This window comes from Podarcis pityusensis (assembly GCF_964106645.2).
Source record: "Podarcis pityusensis genome assembly, chromosome: 14".
NCBI lineage: Eukaryota > Metazoa > Chordata > Lepidosauria > Squamata > Lacertidae > Podarcis > Podarcis pityusensis.
The window spans coordinates 10,661,293-10,683,506 of NC_138039.1; the positions used below are offsets into that span (position 1 = coordinate 10,661,293).

Consider the following 22,214-nt stretch of genomic DNA (forward strand, 5'->3'; position numbering starts at 1 on the left):
ACGCCAGGCCAGAGCAATGCCAGTCGATCAAAAACATATGTGAGTTTAGCAACCGATATCAGACGCGGCAGCACGTCTGGAACCTACTTTTTAAAACCCGCTATTGTGGCCAACGGGCGAAACGGCGCAGGCGCACTCGCGTCCCCGCTACACGCCTTCCAGAATTCTTGCTCCTCCATACAGCGTAAGCGCAGCTCCACCTTCTAAGGACGGAACGGCAGAGGGCGAGTCTTGTGTTGCGGTGTGGGAGATATGCGCGCGTGCGCAGAAGAAGAAGAAAAAAAACCCGTCGTGCGCCCTTTCCGAGGATGCGGGAGGGGGTGGGAGGGAGAATGTGCGCGTGCGTAGGAAAGGATCCCTCACGAGCCCCGCCCACCGGCTGTGAGGGAAAGAAGGGGGCGTGGCTTTTCCTCCCCGCCTTCTCCGCTTTCCTTCCCCCACCCCCCCACTTCTCCCGGCGTGCACCGCGCCCGCGCTGGCTGTCTCTGGCCACGTCCCCGGGCCACGTCGCTCGGTGTCCGCTGCGCTCTCGCCATCTTCGGTCCGGTCGCCGGCTCCTCTCCCCGCTTCTCCTCCTCCTCCACCTCTTCCTCCTTCAGCGCGGCCGCCGGCGCCATGAACGTCTTCCGCCTCACCGGGGACCTCTCCCACCTGGCGGCCATCATCATCCTCCTCCTCAAGATCTGGAAGACCCGCTCGTGCGCCGGTGCGTCGGGCTCGGCGGGCGGTTGGCGAGGCTGAGGCGGCGCGAGGGACGTTGACCCCCGGCCATGGGGGGGAGGGGAGGGACCCGCCTCGGCCCCTCGCCTCGGGGGGGGGAGTGGGGGGGATGGTGGTCCAGCCCCCTCGTCACACTGCGAAACGAGCGGGGAAATTTGGGGGTGCAGATTTTTTGGGGGGTGTGATTCTCTCCTCCCTATGGGGTTTCCTTTCAGAGACTTTGGTGTGGGGAGTGGGGAGGGTGCGTCCCTCTTGCCACCCCCCTTTTTATGCTTGCCTTCAGTGGAGGGGGGATTTGGATGGGGTGCTCCCCATGCCCTCTTGTTTTATGGGGGTAGTTCGCCTCCTTCAGTTGTGGTGGAGCCTGACTGAGGAGGGAGTGCCTACTTTGGGGGTGGTGCCCCCATATTCTTCTCTGTGTGTGTTGGCGGAGCAAGCTTGGCTGATTATGGGATGTTGAGGTGGAGCGATTTCCAACCCTCCCCACCCCCAGAAAAAATGCTGTCTCCTGTGTGTCGAGTTGGGCAAGAGCGTCAGATGAGGGGCAATTTTGGGGGTGTGGAGGTGGGTGGGTGGTGATGGGGTGGAGATTTCTTGTAAGTGAGGAGCTTATGGGAGGCTAGAGCAGGTTAGGAATTTGGGGGTACTCATTTGGGGGGGGGAGTGATGGGTTCCCCCACTTACTCTTGTATTTGGTGAGGGTTTGGTGTAATTGTGGAAGCTCATGGAATGCTTGCAGGGGGGGTTGTGATGCTGATTTGGGGATCGTATTCCTGCCATGCCTCCTACTTCTAAAGGGGGAGATCTGAGAAGTGACTTCTTTTAAAGGTTATGGGATGTTGCATTAAGTGGAGTTGTCTGCTAGAGAAAACTTGTGGGGTACTGCAGAGTGGGGCCAGTGTAGTTCAGTGCTAGAGTGTTGAACTAGGGCCAGGTTCAAATTCCTGGTGGAGGTTGTCAGGTGACCTTAGACCTCTCTGAACTGTAACTGCCTTCACAGGATTGTTGCTAGGGTAAGGATGTGGGAGATCATGTGTTTTGCTCCTGAGTTCCTTGGAGGAAGAATGTAATATGTGATAAAATATATTGATTGGGGGTCACTCCTGCAGTTGCATCAAATAGAGTTGGTAAGCCTATACTGCACTGGAAGCTGTGAAGTCTAGAGAGTAGAGGTTACGGTCACTGTCTTTCAAAAAGGGGAGGGTAGGACAACTCTATGAATATCTTTGAAAGGGTATCCTGAAAACAGGGCTTTATGTTCATTATACGTATGGGATATATTTGTTGATGAAGATCCCATCGGAGTGAACTAAGTGCACAAATGGTTTGAGGTTTTATTTTTCTTTTAATAGTGTTGTAGGTAGAGAGATTTCATAGTGCAAGTGAAATGAAGCTGTGTCGGTAGAGACTCGGAATGAGTCAAAATCTAGGCAACCTGATTTGCTAACTCCTCCATAATGATGAATATTCAGGTCAGATAACTTTGTTATCTCTTTCTTGCTTCAAGAAGAAAGAGCACAATAATATAAATGAGATGAATGAACAGATTAAGTGCCTTCTTAGCACACAGTGATGTAGTAGGTGAAAGAAAATTCCTGGAGCAGCATTCAAGCCCAAGCAAAATCATGGTACAGTGTGAAGGGAGCTGCAGGAAATATGACTTTCTCTCTCTCTCCCCGTCCTACCATTCAGACATCGTATTCATTTTGAGGCAGTTGTGCACAAATAGAATGAATGGACTTAAAGCAAAGGGGATGGTAGTTTGCTTTCCTGAGGCTAGAACTTCCCTTTCAGATTCTGGACTTGCAGGAAAAAATGAGTTTTACCATCCTAATCAAGATGCATTGTCTTTTTGCAGTAGTTCTGAAATCGAAGACATATGACATAGCCTAAATTGTGCTTTTTCTGAGTGCTTTGCAGAAACAGCAGGTTTTTATGCATAATTTGCAAGTTCCAAGGTTGTTCTTCTGAACTCTGGAACCTCTGTTTATAGACTTTCATGCTAGACCCTTTATTTATTTGTAACTGAAGGGGTTAACCTGTGATCCGACTTGATCTGAGAGCTTGGCAAGCTCTTTTACTTGCATTGCCAGCTGCATTTGAAAATTGGAAGCAAATGACTGAATCAAGGCTTGGGAGAATAGGCTCTCAATTGGGATTCCTGGCCTAGTCTGACGTGGCAGCTAACAGAAGGTGTGGTGAACAGAGCGGCCTGGAAGAGAGAGATCAGTTGTAGTCCTGCTGCACCCCATGTCATTTCCTCAATAGAAACTTATTCAACTGAAGAAATCCCTGGTTATGTTGCAAAACAAAACTTGTTCCCAAAAGGGTTGTTTAATCTCTTATTTTGAAGATAGATTTTTGTTATTTTAACCTAGAAATGAGAATTTACTCACTCTGATGCTTCTGTGTGCCTGTTTGTTTACAGCATTTACACCCTGATTTTAGTCTCAGAATAGATTTTTGTAAGTTGCTTTAAGATGGCACGCCCTTAGGCTCACAGTCTAAAAAGACAAGACATGACAGGTGAGGGAAAAGGAAGGGAGGAAAGGAAAGCAAGCTCAGTCACAAGTTTTTTAAGCCGCTGAAGCTATTCAGTACATTTCACTTAGACGCACTGTCCTTGTTTATCCTGCATTGATGGTTTGACTTTGAACTGTGTTCTTATGTCTAAATACTATTCTAGACTGATTCTGTGTTGGTAATTTTGTTTGTAGTCTTTATGATCAAGCCAAGTAGATTTTGAACTGTGAACTTTGTAAGGCAGAGGAAATGCTATCTGATGGCAAAATGCATCACTCACAGTTGACTAATTCCTGGGAATTTAATAGAGCTCTTTTTAAAGCTGCAGACTGGAGTTATTGTAGAGAAGTAGCCAGAGTTTGAATAAACCATGAGTCCCCTCATATGCAGAACAGTTTAGAGTTAGAATTCATTCACTTTATATATATTTCTGTTTTGTAACCAAGCAGTCTTCTTATCCCTACAGCTTGATGATATGGCATTCTTATGTAAAAGTAAGGCTAGTTGACCACAGGGCAGCTTAGTCCTTAGTAAGCTTATATAAACTTATATAAATATTGTAAACTGGCTGCAATCATGTATACATGTGTGCTTGGGAGTAAACCTCAATGAACTGAAACTTCACTTTTTGATAAGGATTGAGCAGTTATATATGCAAAGGCACCTGTTTTAATAGCATGTTAATAGCTATTAAATTAAATAGCTATTAGAGTATGACCCATTCACTGTTAAACTTTGTTCCATGTACTATCCTAGCCTGCATACAGCTTATTGTATATTTATTTTGAATGCCTATAACACTACGTATTCATAGTGCATTCAACACTAGCAAGCCCATAAGGAGCAAGTGAGATCTGGGTAGTTGGGAGACAGCTTATTGTGCCTTTGAGCAAAGCATCATTGGAACAATTGGTTGTACCCTTTCTGACTACTATTTTGCCCCAGAGCAGGGATAACCAGTGTGGTGTCATCCAGAAGTTGTTTGGACCACAACTCACATCAGCCTCAGGCAGCATAGGCAATGGTCAGAAATGATGGGAGTTGGAAATCCAGGAACATCTGAAGGGCACCATGTTGACTACCCCTGCCTCAAGGTGTCCTTGCAAAGGGAGAAGGTTGGAGGAAGCTAGCAGAGTATATGTAGTGAGGTCATGTTTGGGTAGGGATCCTTTGCAAATCAATTAATGCAAAAACTTTCATAACTAGAATAGTTTATTCTTCTAGGGGCTTAGTGTTATCACTTCCTAAGACTGACAAGAAAAAATTGTTTAGCACCGGCATTGTTAGTGTAATGTGAAATAGTTACATTGAGTCTAAGTGTGTTACTTCTAGAGAATGCTGGCAACCAGCAGAGATACGCAGCCTCCCAAATTTAAGCTTTTAAAAGCTAATGTTCAAAACAAAGATACTTGCTTATTCTTTAACACAATTTCTTTTTGAATAAGCACTGTCGATCGACAGAAAACAATTGCATCAAGATGAGAGAGGGAGAGTAGATGACATTCTGACATTTCACAGGAAAGTGCTTAAGAAAAACAACTATAACGGGGAATATTATTAACATCTACTTCCCTTTTGAATAAAAGACATCAGATATTGTAATGAATTAAAATGATACAAATATGAACTGTCATGGGGCTACTGAAATAAAAGGTAATGTATCTGGCACTAAGAGTACTTATAAGCAACAAGAGGGCTCTAAGAGTACAGTTGTACCTCTGCTTATGTATCCCTCTGGATACGTAATCTTCGGGATGTGAACGCAGCAAACCCAGAAGTATTTTTCTGGGTTTCTCCACATGCGCAGAAGTGGTCCTCTGGTTGCAAATTCCTCAAGATGCAGCTGGACCTCTGGAACAGATACCGTTTGCAACCAGAGGTACCACTGTAACTTAAAAATTGGGACCTGTGGTAAGTTTTTGGTTGTTGAACACTTCTTCCTTAGTATTGGACATCTAATTCTCATGCTTCCATCAGCACCCTTTCTCATCAGAGGGAAAAACAAGAGACTGCAAGGTCAGTTAGCTCAGCCAGCACCAATTGCTGTTTGACTCCTTCCACCTCAGAACTTTCTCCCTTGGTGGCCATTGAGTCTGGTCATTACAACAATTACATGACACTCTGTGCCTGGTTTTCATTCCCTTTTCCATTTGTAACAAGTATATTGGATTGTATACCATTTTTTGAATGCGTTGGCAGAAAGGTGGTATCTAAACAGTTGCCTTGACAAAATAGCACGACAGAACAGGCTGAGTCATAGAGTACATCCATGCTTTTGTTTTATGTTGCTGAAAAATGCAACCTCTGTTGCTTGCTTTGTTCACATTGAGCTGAATGGAGCAGAGCTAATAAATAGGCACGTGCTGCCACATTATGACAATGTATTGAGGCATGTATTGTAATCAACACCTATTTTACATGAAGTGAGACAATCTTTACAAAAATGTGGTCTCTGAACTTACTGTAGTGAGTTTTTTTTTTAATGACTTGCCCATCAGAGTTTCAGTTATAGACACACTTCAGTGGGAGATAGGAAGCATGTAAATGTGCTCAAGATTGATGTCTAGTGCTGTGTTATCACCCACTGTGTCCTGCCTGAGGGACTCTCAATGCAGATGGTTCTTCAGGTATAGGGCATGGAAGATGTCTCAGTGGGAATTTCTCACAGTTTGGGATCAGATCTGGTAGTGGGCCCTGCCTAGGTTAGATAGCTTCATTGTGACCATGATGGGAGTTAGGTAGAAGGAAGACCCTAGGAACTGGGCTGGGATGGTATTTGACTGTATACTTATTTAATATCAGAAGGGTTTGAGTGAAAGGTGGGGGTCCAAGTGATGATATGGCATCTTCCATTAGTTTGGGAGTGGAAATGAGTCTTATGAACGCAGAGGCTGATACAGACCCAACTGCTTTCTTTAGTCACTCACCTGGAAGAGAGGATCTCACATCTTTCCAGCCATAGTTTAGGTTTCCAGGGCTGCTAAGGACACAGCACTGGGATACCCTCTCTCTGGCTGACATAAAAATAATAAATTGAAATGGCATACATGTGCCATACACCTGGATTTTCCCAGACATTACTGGGATTTCAAATGCGGAATTGACATTGAAAGGTCCAATAATATTGTAATACTGTGGTTTGTAGGGGGAAAAAAAAAAGTTCAACAACTTTCGGAGTAGGCAAAATGCCCACAACCAGCTGATGGTCAGCTTTGATACACAGTGATTCCTGATCAGTGCTACTGATACATTTCTGGGGCAGAGCATAGAAAGACATTCTGTGAGTGACAGTGGTCCATAGGACTATCCCTAGTTCTCTTCATTGTTGCATTTTGTTGTTGTTGCTCTCCAGTGACTAGTATTCAGTGAACCTATCTTCTTTTCTGATAAATCTTCCTTTTGCTCTTATGCAGAGGGTTTATGATTTGACCTGTTCAGTATGGTGCCTGGTACATTGTTGGTTATGAATAAAAAGCTGAATAGTAGCAAAAGAGGTAGGTAGCAGAAAATTGCTAGCAATAGATGGTAATATATGAAACTTCTGGGTTTTGAATCTGGAGCTCAGATTACCATAAGGTTCTGTTGCAATGCAGCGGTGGGTGTGCAGTGAATCTTGGTGTTTGAACTAAGATAATTCACATGGCTTGGGTTTTTAAATACCCTTTCTCACATGACTTCTTTTTATTCCTTTAGGTATATCTGGGAAAAGCCAGCTTCTCTTTGCACTGGTGTTCACCACTCGTTACCTGGATCTCTTCACTTCATTCATTTCTTTTTATAACACTTCTATGAAGGTATGATACATTCAATATGCAAGAGGGGCTACTGAATTTTCTTCACATACCTCTTAATGAATTCGCCTCCATGGTAATTTCGAGTAAAGGCTGAAAGAAAATTCAAATGTGCTTCTCCCTGTTCATGTTAAAGTTAACGTGAGTCTGCTGATTAAAAAAACAACAACCACTGTGTTGCAGCCGTAGGGAAGAAGCAGGTTTGCAAATGCCACAATAAATTACCTTTGTATTGCCAGTCATCTGCAGTGTCTTGAGTCATACGAGTTTCACTCCTAGATGACAGCTTTCTCTGTTTTACACATGGATAAACTGTTTTGCCTGAAAGGGTTGAAGTCAGCTCTTGAGGCAGTTTGCTGCATTGCCTCATGGTCACAACTTAGTTTGTCCTCCAATAGCTTGATCAGGTTCCCCCAGTTTTATTATCACTATGACTATGTTCTTTAAAATTCCTACAAAGTATCTGACCAGCAACAAAGCCAGGGACTATTTTGTGTCCCTGGAGTATGCCCGACTCTGGGGCTGATGCAGCCCTTAGGTGGGGTGAGGCTGCAGCCTCAGGCAGTGGGAGCCCCCACGGCAGTGCCCCTACAGATGCCTCACCTACCCCACCACAACCAGCACTGGTGCTGGTTTTGGGCAAGATCAAAATGGTGTGAGATCTTGCAGAGCATGCAAGATCTCACCCAGTATTGGCGTGGAGGTGGTGAGGCAGGCAGTGCAAGGTGGCAGCGACAGGGGAGAGTGGCACTTCACATTTTGCCTTAAGTGGCGAAATGGGATATGCCACCCCTGTCTGACTCTTCACCTTCTGAGGACTCTGTGCCTTACTTGAGGGGTTTCTTAGTTTTGGAGCAGAAGAACCAGGTGTGTATATATGTGATCATCCCAGTGCCTTTGGACTTTGGAAAAAGAAAAGGTTCATGAAATGTATATGGTCCTCAGACAGAGTGCCTTGCTAATTAGTATCTATTTGCTTTGCAAAACTGGCTTTAGGTTTCTTTTCAAGAAATGAAAGAAGACTAAAGGTGATGGGGATGACAGTCAAGTTAGAGGGGAGTGGGAACGGTGTTCGGAACAGCAGTAGAACTCTGCCTTGTGTCTCCTGGAAGCACTCCTTATTGGCCCCCCCCCCCCCGGTTATACTTTTAAAATGGAAACTGAAATTCTTAAGATGGTAAAATCTGTGTTGTAGTAGGGATGTCTTGAATGTATGGCAACGTGCTCAAATGGACCTGCCTTAATTGGATGCACATGACCTTTTTACAGCTCTCTTAGTCAACTTCCATAAGTTCAGTACACCAGCTGCTCCACAAGCAGGCATTCAGCAATCCTGACTTGGAAGCTTTGCTGGGAGAGCGTGGTGGAGAAAGCCAACCTTGAGCAAAACCCACTTTCAAGGCTGGGTTTCTGGTGGACTTCCATTTTGATATTAATGTGAATGTTTGCTTATGTAATTCTGACTACAAATACATGAAGGGGATGAGTATTGGTTGGGCTCGAGGATGAGTCTGGCGTACTTGTGCTGATATATATGCTCTCTCAAGCAGCTGAATTTTTATTGGATTCCAATGTATGCTGGTTGTGTTATGAAATATTTATATGAATTGTGAGCTAAGTAAAATGACTTGGTGTAAAGAGTTACACCTGTAATACAAAAAGATAAAAAAGCAGGTCCAATGAGGGGTATGGAAGCACTTGGTGCTGCAGAACCACTGGTGCTAAACAGATGTGTAGATCTGATTTGTCCCCTGGTTTTGGGATCACCCCATATGAAAGGATGATAGAATAAAAAAGTGATTAGAAGCTTGTCTCAAACTGTCATTGAATGCTTGTTGCTACTAATGAGGAGTGCTTATCTGTACTTAATTCATTTTCCTTAGAACTGTCAAAAATTCCCTGTCTAGTCAGGGAAACACAATGGTCATAATTGCATCTTGTTCACACAGCTTTCTTCATGTCTGTGAGCCCTAGAATAAGGGCTGATCCTCTAACTGATTCTAGTTTTAATTTGGTCTACCAGAAAACTGTTTGCCCAGCTTTTTTTCTATTCATGATGTGCAAAGAATCCACAAATCCTTCAACTTTAATTACTTTGAAGTAAATGATACTGAAATGTTTATGGAGCCGTGCTTAGTCACAACCAGACTATTTTCGAATGTTCGTTCAAATCTCTTGCTATTAGCCAGTTGTGTAGTCTGTAAAGACAAAAATATGAACCTGCCATTTTACTGATGAAAGGTTGGCTTCAAACTTAGAATTGTTAGAGTAGACCCATCAATGGGACAAGCTTGTCATGACTAACATAAGCTCCATTGATTCCCGTGTGTCTACTCCAAGCATGACTAAGTCTGGATCCAACCCCAAATAATTATCCTCTTTTGATTCTTTGGCGGAGTAGAACCACCATAATGACAGGAGAAGGTAAAGAAGATCCAATGTCTACCCTACTTATGATGGGGATGCAGCTTGAAATCCTGGGAGGCTATGGAATTGGCAGTGCCATCTTTTATATAGCCTGCCCTTTTCTCATCTGTGGCCCCAGGGACAGGGGGAGTGACACCCAGATATCTGTGTGTGCTTTGCTTGCTTATGCAAGTGTATGTGCAAATGCCAAAAGGAGGCACAAGAGAATTAGCAAGGAACAACCTTGGCAACCCCAGGAGGTTCAGTTTGCTTCCTTGTTTGTAGCTTTTGCTGTAGTCTGAAGTCTCTTTTATCCAAGTGTTTGCAAGTAACCAAATTGATCAGGCCCTGATGCACTGTTACTGTTGCTTGAAATTCTGCTATATGTTCTGTAGCAATTTTAATGTTTGGATTTGCGTTCTTTTATTATTATAATTCATTGTATTTTTGTATGAAGCTATTGCGTGCCATCCTACAATCATTTCAATGAAAGGCAGCTAGCAAATCCAGTGAAGAAATTGGTTTAACCTAAGGGTGGGATCTTGTGGCCCTCTAAATGTTGTGGACTCCCACTCCCATCAGGCCCACTAAACATCAAATTGACTACAGAACCCCATTGCCTGAGCAGGCCCGTCACCTGTAAAATTAACCAGCATCTCTTAATTTTCTTCTAGTCGGACTGCTTTGAATTTATGTCTTTTCCCCCCAAGTGTAACTTTATCCAAACCATGTTTCTTTTTTATCTTAATAATCATAACCAGTTATTATTGGTGAGTTTTCTCCAGGCTAGCCCTGGCTTTTGCACTTTCCAGATGTTATTGTTGTTGGCATCCTGGCCACTGCTTTCTAGGGATTTTTCTGTGACTCATTGGCTACTTGAATACCACCTCTGGGATGGTGACTCATGCTGTCCTTTCTGTGTGCTGCAGTGCATGGAAACTAGGTTCCGCTTGTTGAAGTGTTCTAAGTATTAGTTCCCTGAGAATATGCTTACAGATGGTGAATGGAGAACCTTGAACATTTTCGCCTGGGGTTGCTGTGGCCTAGTTAGTTAGGCAGTGACCTGGATTCCACATCTGACACAATTTTGTGTGACCTTCAGCAAGTCATTTAATTTTTCTTAGCCTCAGCCTTCTCCACTTGATAATGAAGTCTGTGTACAGTATTTTTATCATGAACGTAATGAAGCCCAGTTTCCTCAAGGTAACCTCTTCTGGATGAAGCCCTGAAAACAGAAGCTGGGAGCTGCCCCTTTAACTGTAGGCTCATTAACTACGTTGGATGCCTCTTGTGTTAACAAACCCACTACCAATGAAGTACCGTATTTTTCGCCCTATAGGACACACTTTTTCCCCTCCAAAAATGAAGGGGAAATGTGTGTGCGTCCTATGGGGCGAATGCAGGCTTTCGCTGAAGCCTGGAGAGCGAGAGGGGTCGGTGCACACCGACCCCTCTGGCTCTCCAGGCTTCAGGAAGCTATCCGCAAGCCTGCGGAGCCTGGCGGGAATCCATCCTGCTTGCTGTCATGGCTTCTTTGCTCTTTGGGGCTCGGGGGGGAAATAATTTTTTTTCTTTATTCCCCCCCCCCCCCAAAAAAAAATTAGTGCGCCCTATGGGCCCGTGCGCCCTATAGGGCGAAAAATACGGTACTCTTCAAATATACTAAAGCAGAATATGTGTATAATTCAGATAGTGATCTGAACCCACTTCCAATCTAATCTATGCATGTCACCTGGAAGAACCAGGAGCTGCAGGCTGCCTAGCTGAAGTGGTGCCTGTCCCTGAGAGACCATGACATCTGCTGCTGCCTGGCCCTGGTTGCCAGGCCATTATTTCAGATTGGTTGCTAATCTCCTCAGTAGTCATAAAGAGAGCAGCATCAGTTAAAATATTCACTACAGTGGTGTAATGAAACTCCTGAGAGTGGACACTTTATACCAGGGGTCAGCAAACTTTTTCAGCAGGGGGCCGGTCCACTGTTCCTCAGATCTTGTGGGGGGCCGGACTATATTTATTTTGGGGGGGGGATGAACGAATTCCTATGCCCCACAAATAACTCAGAGATACATTTTAAATAAAAGCACACATTCTACTCATATAAAAACACGCTGATTCCCAGACCGTCCGCAGGCCAGATTTAGAAGGCGATTAGGCCGGATCTGGCCCCCGGGCCTTAGTTTGCCTACCCATGCTTTATACCAACGGTTCCTAAAATTTCCCCTCTCATGGACCACTTGAAAATCCCAAGGGTCTGACTTGGCAGACCACAATGCTTTTTTGGGGTGGGGCTGCTGTAGCTATTATAATGTGCTGTGCAGATGTTGTATGGTTTTAAATTTATTTTTAATCCATTTATTTAGAGTATTTGTACCCCAGGCTTTAGCCGAAAAGACTCTCAGAGTGCTTGACATACAATCAATTAAAACAAGGCATTTCCTGCCCTGTCAGCTTACAATCTAAAGAACAAGGGGAAAGGGACAGGGAGTAAAGAGGAAAAGGGCAAACTCAAGCACCAATTCTTAAATGGTAGTTCTTCTAATGGCCAGCTAGCACAAAAACATCTCAGGAGCAGGAAGCAGGAGATGGAATCCAGGCATAGGCAAACTCGGCCCTCCAGATGTTTTGGGACTGCAACTCCCATGATCCTTAGCTAACAGGACCAGTGGTCAGGGATGATGGGAGTTGTAGTCCCAAAAAATCTGGAGGGCCGAGTTTGCCTATGCCTGGAATAGGCACTGCTTCCTGTTGCTCCCAGTAAGTAGAAAGGTTACAAACTGCAATACAATAAAATGTGATATAAGAAATAAAAGTTGCAATAAAAATCAATATGAATATTTAATACAATAGATGTGCCACCGTACATCCACAACAACTCCACAGATATATCACAGATCAATCTGAATGAATCACTGGTGGCCCACAGACCACAGCTTTAAATTTTAAAGTAACAGGCATTTATAAACTCCACGTGGCAATCACTATTTTAGGGTAAAATGTTTCTAAGAAGTGGTTCTTGCTTCAGAACTGTCACTTTTACTCATATGCAGATTTAATAAATGATTGATTTCCTCAGGCGATGACCATAACGTTTTAACTTTCCAGACTTTCCATGTTGGTGACACACTTTTTAGACGTGCATCATTTCATGACATAGTCATTCAGTTTTAGTTAGTAAACGAACCCCTTTCCAGCCCCAGGAGGAACACAGGGATCGTTCGCACAACATACCTACATACTGCAGCCAACACACCAACATATCACGACACACAGTTTGGAATGCCCTGTATTATTATTGTTTCTTTATCAATGACTGATTTTGGACCCTATAGAAAATTGCAGAAAGATTGTATGGGAAAAGCCACTGCAGTAAAGCGAGCACATGTTGCAAGTTTACTGTAGTTGCACCTTTTCTCACACAAATGCTCCAGCTGCAGTAAGTAGGGGGGCAGAATCAATGAGATTTTACAACTTAAGCATCTATAGTTGAAGCTGCAGCATTAGAATTGACAAGATTTATGTTGCTTTCAAGCCATTAAAACTTGAGGCAAAGATCCCACTTTCCTTAAACTTCTGAAGGAACCCAAATCAATCAGTTGGTAGGTATGGGATGGGGTGGGAACTGTACTTCCTTATGTTCCAGGTAACCGTTTTCTATGTTAAAAAAGAGCCGGTCCCCAGAAAATGAATAATAGCTTTCCTGTTGTAGATGGTACAATATGTTGATGAATGTAACTGAGCAAATGGGAGCAGGAAGGGGGACCATGCTTCAATGGTCAACATTGTTCCTTGTTGTATGTATAAAATGCTTTTTATGGAGGAAACAGACTAAAAGCCTGATAACTCATCTGGGTCTTTTCCTTTCAGCTTATCTACGTTGCCTGCTCGTATGCCACAGTCTACCTGATCTACATGAAATTTAAGGCTACCTATGATGGAAACCACGATACATTCAGAGTGGAGTTCCTTGTGGTTCCAGTTGGTGGGCTGTCTTTTCTTGTCAATCATGACTTCTCTCCCCTGGAGGTTAGTTTATTCATAAAGTGCTGGCTTCTGAAACAATGTAAAGAGGACTTGGGTAACTCTGAAATAAAGCAGAACACTTTGTTCTTTATGCTGCATCGTAAGCTTGATGTTTCACTCAAAGCTGCACAGTTTGTTTGATATAGTATTTGTGCGTGGTCCAGTGACTTAAAAGAGCTGGCGCTAGTTGTTTGGCTGGCTTAGATTTTGCTTTGGTGGGCTGCTCCCATATAGTGCTGAAAAATCCCAACCAGGTTTAAAAACAAAATTCTTTAGGAATTTTGAAATCAACTTCTCCTATAACCTTGCTTGTAAAATGTCATTATCAAAATCTGTGTGTGAATTCGGTGCAAATTGCTTATCTGGATTTAGGCAAGGATTTTTGTTTAATGAGTCTGTGGGCTCCAAAATTATTCACGTGAAAGCTCATTGGCACCTCTGTGCTGGTAGAATTAGGTTTAGTACACCACAGATAGCTCAGTGGGCAGGTACATGAAGAATCTGGGATAGTTCAGTCGGTGGAGCACAAAACTCTTAATTTCAGAACTGAAGGTCCGAGTCCCATGTTGGGCAAAAAGATTCTTCCATTGCAGGGGGTGGACTAGAATGACCCTCATGGTTCCTTCCAACTCAGGAGAGCCTGGTTGATTTCAGCCAACCGTAGTGGAGAGCAGATGTATAGGAACATGCTAAAATTCAAGCCCAGTTTGATCTTCAGGCACAAATGGGTGTTAATCCTGAGTTAATCCAGGAGAAGGTGGCTCCACTATCGCTTCTGCAATCTTAAACCAAAGCAATACAGGGATTGGAGTTAGAAGTATATCCAGTGGTCCCAGTTCATACCATTGTGTGTTGGTGGTCTTTCTTTGTATCTGAGGAACAACGCAGTGACCATAATCCTAACTATTTAAACGTAATTAGTTACTCAGATATTTGTGGTGTGTTCAGTGCACTAAACAAAAACCTTGAAAAATTGGTCTGGCTCTTATGACCTTCACTTCATGTAATTTAAGTTCCTCAAATAGAAGTTGAGAAGTCTTTGGTGCCATCTGGGTAATTTAAGGAGAACTACAATTATGTAAAGGGTGTGTTAAAAAGTAGGGAAAATGGAAAATATAGGCAACATGTATACATCTTATATTTTAGCTGATCCATGAATTGCACAGGAAAACTTTCATGTATCAGTACTGCCCACCTTATTTCCTACTACATTTTTATTCTGCTTTCCTGTAGACGAAAGCCTCAGCCCCATATTCTTTTCATTCATTTGTTTTCAAAAGAAGAAAACAAACACACCAAATGGGCGTACTGTTGCTAAACAAAAAAACACAGTATAAAGATAATTGCAAAGCATTATTTCATAGTTGATTGCTTTTAAATATGTCCATCAAATTGTAGGATGTTTTGAGCATTTATTTTAGCTGCAAGGTGAAATAATATACTTCTAATAAAAGTATCCCTACATACTATTTCAGGATAGTACACTTAAAACATGGACAAAATTCCATAGAGGTATTGCTTTGGTTTTTACTATTTCAAGCCACTACTAATTTCCCCCCTGTATATAAGTCACTGCGCTATCATATTACATACCAGACTTTCCTGCACCTGCCATCAGTTTATAGAAGTTTTAGATTCTTCTTGTTTACCTATGAATATCCATTATTTTGCTAAGAAGCTACTCTCCAGGGCAATATGATTCAGTCTTTTCCCAAATATGTTTAAAAATTACGTGTGTGGGGTTTGCAGGTGAGAACTCGTTATTACCAAAGTTATTCCCATCATCTCTCTCAAAATTCTTAAATTTAAAATTTAAAGTAAGTCCATTGTTTTTAGGTTTGAGGTATCTCAATTCTGGGTTGAGCTTTTAAGGTTTTTGTGTAGGGCAAAATTGTCAATTTATTGAAATTTCAACCCCTCATAACTCACAAATGGGATGAGATAAAAAATTAAAATTTTAGATTTAAACTTAGTTTTGATCATTCAACAAGTGCACAGAATATTAAGATAATTGGATGGCAATTGGGTGGTAAAAAAGTTGGATCACTTGATATGGATTGACCCATACTAGACGTGGAAGCTGCCAAGTGATGGTATCACTTTTACATTTTTGTCTTGCTCTTTCAGATCTTGTGGACCTTCTCCATCTACTTGGAGTCCGTTGCTATTCTCCCCCAACTTTTTATGATCAGTAAAACTGGGGAGGCAGAAACCATCACTACTCACTATCTTTTCTTCTTGGGCTTGTACCGTGCCTTGTACCTTATCAACTGGATTTGGCGCTACTACTTTGAGGGATTCTTTGACCTTATAGCTGTCGTTGCTGGTGTGGTCCAGACTATTCTGTACTGTGACTTCTTCTATTTGTATGTTACAAAAGGTAAGGAGTGGGCCTTCCTGTTCTGTAGGCCTAAAGATTTTATGTATTATAGATCCCTTGCACATGCTTTCTGCAGTACAGTGGTACCTTGGGTTACATATGCTTCAGATTGCATACGCTTCAGGTTACAGACTCCGCTAACCCAGAAATAGTACCTTGGGTTAAGAACTTTGCTTCAGGATGAGAACAGAAATTGTGCTCCAGCGGTGCAGCGGGAGGCCCCGTTAGCTAAAGTGGTGCTTCAGGTTAAGAACAGTTTCAGGTTAAGAATGGACCTCCGGAACTTAACCCAAGGTATCACTGTATATTAATGCTGTGTATAATATTGTAGCTCTGTCACTCTTCCAAATAAGCACAGCTCTTCAGTACTTTGGAGGTTGTGGGTGTGCTCTGGGGTTTCCCACTGTTGCGTAACACTAGAGTCAAATGCAGCCAAGATCTGAGTATATTTATAACAAAGCATTATCTGCGAAACAACATGAGAATGGATTGAAATGTGGTTTTTGGTCCTGGTTTGCAGGGCAAGCAAAAGCCATAGTTAGGCACAAGTGACGTGCAAACACAGTGGCTGAGTGGCAAGCTGAGCTTTGCTGCAAACCAGAAAGGGTGGAATTGTTACACACAAGGGGAGAGTAAGTGAACCCAGTGGTCCTTCAAAGCTCAGTCCTGTATGAATGTGGCGCAGTTCATCCAGTATTGTCATCTCTTCCTTATCTTGCCCCTGGCTCAGCAGTCTGCATTACCAGCCCAATATAAGCAAAGCAAATGTATTTTAAGTTTGCTTTGGAATTCTTCTACAGTGGTACCTCCGGTTACGAACTTAATTCATTCCAGAGGTAAATTCTTAAGCCGAAACCACTTGTAATATGAGGCGTGCTTTCACTAATGGCGCCTCCCACTGCTGCGCGACATCCGCTTGCATCCCAGGGCAAAGTTCGCAACTGGGAGCATCTACTTCTGGGTTAGCGGAGCTCGTAACCCAAAGCATTTGCAAGGAGGACAGTACATAACACGGGGTTCTACTGTACTGTATTGAATATCAGAGTTTAAACATTATAAAATATCAGAGGTAGCACCTCTTCCCATATAGGCCTGCCACAGTGTTGAGATTTGCAGGGAAGGTCTTCTTTGTGGATCTGCTGCCATATGTAGTTTGTTAGGCAGCAGTGCATGAGAAAGCCTTTTCAGTGGTGGCCCCCGACATGCCCTCCGAGGTCTGTTTCGCCTTGTCACCTTTTTGCATAGGTCTTTGGGTTGCACATTGTGACATGGTTTAATTGTATTGAGCTGTATATAACCAGCTTTGGGATTGCATGGTGAAATGCAGGCTACAAATGCCTATAAAATAATAAAAGGCTAGAGATTAATTTTCACAAATTCTACTAATATTAAAAGTCACTGTTTCTCACCATATCTCCCCCTTTACCTTTTTGTCTCCTGGGGGTAGCAAGCTTCCTTTTTTGTTTATTTCGTTAAATATTTATAAATTGCATAAAAATGCAAGGTGGAATACATCAAAGAAGACGGTACAGTGGTACCTCGGTTTAAGAACAATTTGGTTTACAAACTCCGCAAAACTGGAAAGAGTGTCTTGGTTTGAGAACTTTACCTCGGTCTAAGAACGGAATCCGAACGGTGGAAGGGCACCGGTGGTGGGAGACCTCATTAGGGAAAACGCGCCTCGGTTTGAGAACTTAAGAACGTACTTCCGGAATGAATTAAGTTCATAAACTGAGGTACCACTGTATATGCTTTGTTCATATTATTCCATAAAACCCTCTGAATTTGTATCCAAGTGCATCATACTTTGAATAGACCTCTTTACTTCAGTGGGGCTTCTCTGAATATGACTTACTTGGGTGCAACCCAGTGTATCTTGGTGATGCATGACAGAGTAACATTAGTTTTTTGGTGATTGATAATTAGATGCATGCATACATTTAACAATGCCTTGTTTTGTCTTTTTTTTAGTACTCAAGGGAAAGAAGCTCAGTTTGCCAGCGTAAGTGCCAAAACTAACCGCCAGCATCTGCCATCCTGGATGCTTAGACAGAACAATCCTTACCACAAGCGAAAGGTGAAGATGCTTGAAACAGACAGTCTCCCACGTCTCTTGCAAGAATCATTGGTGGGCTGTATAGGACCAGAGAACAACCAGCTGACTTCTGTTTGATGCATCTTGCCTTTATCTTTTTTTATTACTATGTATAAAGATTTTTTACATAAAGAAACTTAATACTGTGTGAATTTAATTCAGTGTGTAGTTTCAATTGGAATAGTTCCAAAAGTGAGGTTTTGTGGGGTTGTTTATGACCAGGAATAAGTGCAAACACTTCTTATTTTCAAATGATTCTTTTTGAATTACTGACTTGTTTCGGTGCACACAGGTGTGTGCTGACTGATGGATGGTAACCGTTCTTCTCTCTTGATTTCAAATTTCATCCCACTGTATTTATTTACCCCCTAAAAAGTTGAACATAGTGTGTCAACTGAAATCAAACTACAAATGACAAAATTCTCACGGTAGGATGTCACCATTTCATGAATGTCCTTAGTTATAATTACTCCATTTTAAAATAAGAATCATTCTCCTATAGTGTCTGCCAGTGCATATTGTCTGATACCTCTCTTAACCTTCTGAATACATCAGCTTGAGAGTATTTGGTGCCAATGCAGGTTTTTTAATATAGATTTCTTTGCTTTTGTGGTTTAGCAGCAGACAATTTTTATTTCATTTTTTCATTCAGGATACAATGGTTCCTCATTTTTGAGTGCATAAAGTTCTACTTTCATTCACAGCAGCCTTAGTGTTGCAGCTGTAAGGATGAACCTGTGATAGTTGTCCAATTGAAGTAATCTTTAGGTGGCAATTTTTAACTGTCTACAACTTTTTTTAATACAAATACTTTTACAAGTAATGTCCATGTTCAGCTTTCAAGCAGTTCTAGATGTACCAGTTTTGGACAATGAGTGTGATTTTTTATAAACTTATTCCTGAATCAGCAGCACCAAGTACTATACTTCATCAACTTTACATGATTCCCTTTTTTACTGAGCTGTTGCATGACTTATCCTGTGTTACCATCCTAAATAAACATTTTATGAAGTGGTATACATTGTGGTGGTGTTCTGGAACTAAGTCTCTACAACTTTTCTTTAAGATTGGTTGTAGCAATGTAATTCTTTAAAAATAATTTGATTGTGCTGACTTATAAAAACAAAAGAGCTTTATCTGCAGATTAGGCATGGCTTCTAAAGACACAAATTCCCTCAAATCTTGACAGTTACGAGTATTTCACTGCATTAGTAAGAGCCACAAAAGATAAATTAGTGTAATAAAGGTGTGAACATAACATATTTAACTGGCACTTTGAAGACTGAAAAAAGTAATTCCTGAGAAATATATCATACAAGCCATTTCATCTACATTGTTAATTACCAGCCTATTTAAATATGTACATGATTACCTGTAATCACCAGTTTTTAAAGCACAGAATTCCCTAATAAATGAGACATTTGGATTTGGGCGTAGTTAGCCAAATGGGGTTTCCTACCTACTCAGGTGCTGGAGAAGTCTGAACAAACTGTTGAGACTTATTTCTCTCTTCCCTCCCCAACTTTGCTCATTAATTCTTTCCCCAATACTTCTCCAAAATGGGGAAGGCAATTATTGGAAGTGGTTAAAGATTGGGGGCAAATGCTGCAAAGACGGTCATCCAGAAACGTGAAAGCTTCAATCATACCTGGAAACTAATCTGGAAAAATGCAGTGCCCAAGTCTCAAACCTCACTCATGTATATGTCTAATTTCTGTTACAAATATATTTTCTCACTACACTGTTGTGTTGCATTTATTAAATGTATGGTTTGGGTAGAAACTTCTGTCAAAAGACTGGAGTGCTGGATAGAGTGAAGAAGCAGCAAAATGAAATTGCAGCCTTGCAGATACACTGGGTAACTTATGACAGCACAAACTGTCTCAAAAGCCTGCTCCATTGAAAGTGACAGATTATATGTGTATATGTTGTGGGTTCCGTTATGTACTGTATTTTCACAAGCACACTCTGCCTTGAGGGCTGGCTGCTGAACAAAACTTATTTGTATTTAAGTGCACTCCTTTCTGCATTTACGGGACATGGTTAAACAGCTGTCAAGCATGCCAATAGCAAAACACCTGTTAGAGGGCTGAATTTTGAGGCTATTTGGACATAACCAAGTTAGTGACTGAAATATTGGGGGGGGGGGGAGGTAAATGCCCACGTTCCACACCCTGACTTTCCCACAACAACTCTGCTTCCTGTAATGCAATCATGCTAGGTCGCCACCCAGTGTGATTATTTCGAAATAACTACGATCTGTTAACAGGAAGGTCTGTCTGTCTGTCTATCTATCTATCTATCTACAGTGGTACCTCGGGTTACATACGCTTCAGGTTACAGACTCCGCTAACCCAGAAATAGTGCTTCAAGTTAAGAACTTTGCTTCAGGATGAGAACAGAAATTGTGCTTTGGCGGTGCAGCGGCAGCAGGAGGCCCCATTAGCTAAAGTGGTGCTTCAGGTTAAGAACAGTTTCAGGTTAAGTACTTAACCCGAGGTACCACTGTATCTTTATTTTCTATACCGCCCTATACCCGAAGGTCTCAGGATGGTTCACATAAAATATCAAATACATAAAATCAAAACCAAACAAACATCCCAATTAAAAAAACACCCAAAGGGCCAACATTTTTAAAGAGGGTATAGGATGTAGATCAAGCCAGGCTGAAAAGGAACCTTTTTGCCTGTCACCTAAAGGTGTGTTAAATTTTCACCCTGTTGACAGTTGAGTGCAAGTCCCATTGAACTGACTTGAGTTAACATACATGGGGCTTGAGTTATAGGTCAAGTGTGCAATCTTGTTCTCCACGCGGATGAACCAAGGCGCTAGTCCTCGTGGAGTTCTCAAAGCAGTATCTGAGAGGCAGTATTGGATCGAAGTTTCCGCCAGGAGCCGCAGCAAAACAGCTCAACGGGCCTTTTCCCCCATTCCTTGCCAGGCGCTTCTCCTTGCAGCTACGTCCCCTGGTACTACGCAAGCGTCTAAATAAGGCAGGGCGTACAGACAAAGAGTTGCGCTCTCCACGGTTCCCTGGTAAAACATCTGGTTCCCATTTGCAGCTGGCAGTCTTCTCCATGGGCGGGGCACAAACAGCAGAAATGCAAAAGAATTCATTCAAAGACTATAAGCAGGCAATCGGTTCTTTTTCACGACAACGCTTTGCAGTTGTTAATTTACGGTGAAAGGCATGCCTACTCCAAAGTGAATCTTACTGATTTCAATGAGACTTAGTCCCAGAAAAGCGTGACTAGGACTGCAGCATGAGAGGGGTCGGGGAGACGGAAAGCGAGACGTCCCAGAGAAAAGCCATCCCCTCTCAAAACTTTTTGCTACATTTTTGGAGTGGCGTGTGATTGCATTTTTTTGCGAAGCAACGCATCCTAGGGGGGCCTCAGTCTAACCCTAACCTGCCTCTTTTTTCAATTTTTTAAATTAATTTTCCAAAAAATTTAAAGACAAACAAACATACATCCTAATTGTAATTGAACCAATCTTAATAACATTGTTAAGTGACTTCCTCAAATCCCCCTGGTTGAATTCATTGTATATCATTTTAACAGTTTTCCAAAATCATTTTTTTTTCAAAAAAAAAAATTTAATCACTTAACATCTTTCATTCTTTCTAATTTAGCTTTAAACATCTTAAATCCTATCCTTATGTATCCTAAGCTTATCTGGTATTTGCATGCTTTTCCAATTAAGTTATCTTAACATATTTAGCTAAGTAGTCTTTAAATTTCATCCATTCCTCCTGGTACTCCTCCTCCTGGTCGGGGACTTTGCCAGTCAGATCGGCTAGCTCCTAAAAATCCATCATCTTCATTTTCATCTGCCAATCTTTCACTGTTGGTACTTCTTGTGCAGTGGCGTAGCGTGAGTTGTCAGCACCTGGGGCAAGGCAAGTAATTTGCGCCCCCTAACCTGTGGATTTTAGAGAGCGAGCTGCGAGTGCGCCCCCCCAGATGTTGCGCCTGGTGCGGCCGGCCCCCCGCACCCCCCACGCTACGCCTCTGTTCTTGTGTTTTCCGATTCTTCGCTAACAAAATTCTTGCTGCAGCTGTGGCATACAAAAACAATTTAACATCTTTTTCTAACCTGCCTCTTTTTAATCAGCCTTTTCCAACTTTCCGCCCTCCAGATGTTTCGGGGGGGGCATCCGCTCAAGAGTCGTCTAAAACATCAGGTTGGAGAAACCTGTCCTTAAAAGTCGGCATAAATTCCTGGGCAAATATATTCATCCGGTGCATGGAGGCGTCTAATCAGAACCGGTGTGCTC

General features: G+C 42.4%; 1 protein-coding gene across 1 annotated transcript; it reads left to right on the forward strand.

Moving 5' to 3' along the window:
- The first annotated feature begins 444 nt into the window (after window positions 1-444).
- KDELR2 (KDEL endoplasmic reticulum protein retention receptor 2) lies at window positions 445-18,952 on the forward strand. Its single transcript, XM_080981400.1, has 5 exons — window positions 445-706; window positions 6,937-7,037; window positions 13,305-13,463; window positions 15,588-15,840; window positions 17,812-18,952. The coding sequence occupies exons 1-5, from the start codon at window positions 616-618 to the stop codon at window positions 17,844-17,846; spliced, it is 639 nt and encodes a 212-aa protein (XP_080837526.1). The 5' UTR covers window positions 445-615; the 3' UTR covers window positions 17,847-18,952.
- Window positions 18,953-22,214: the final 3,262 nt, after the last annotated feature.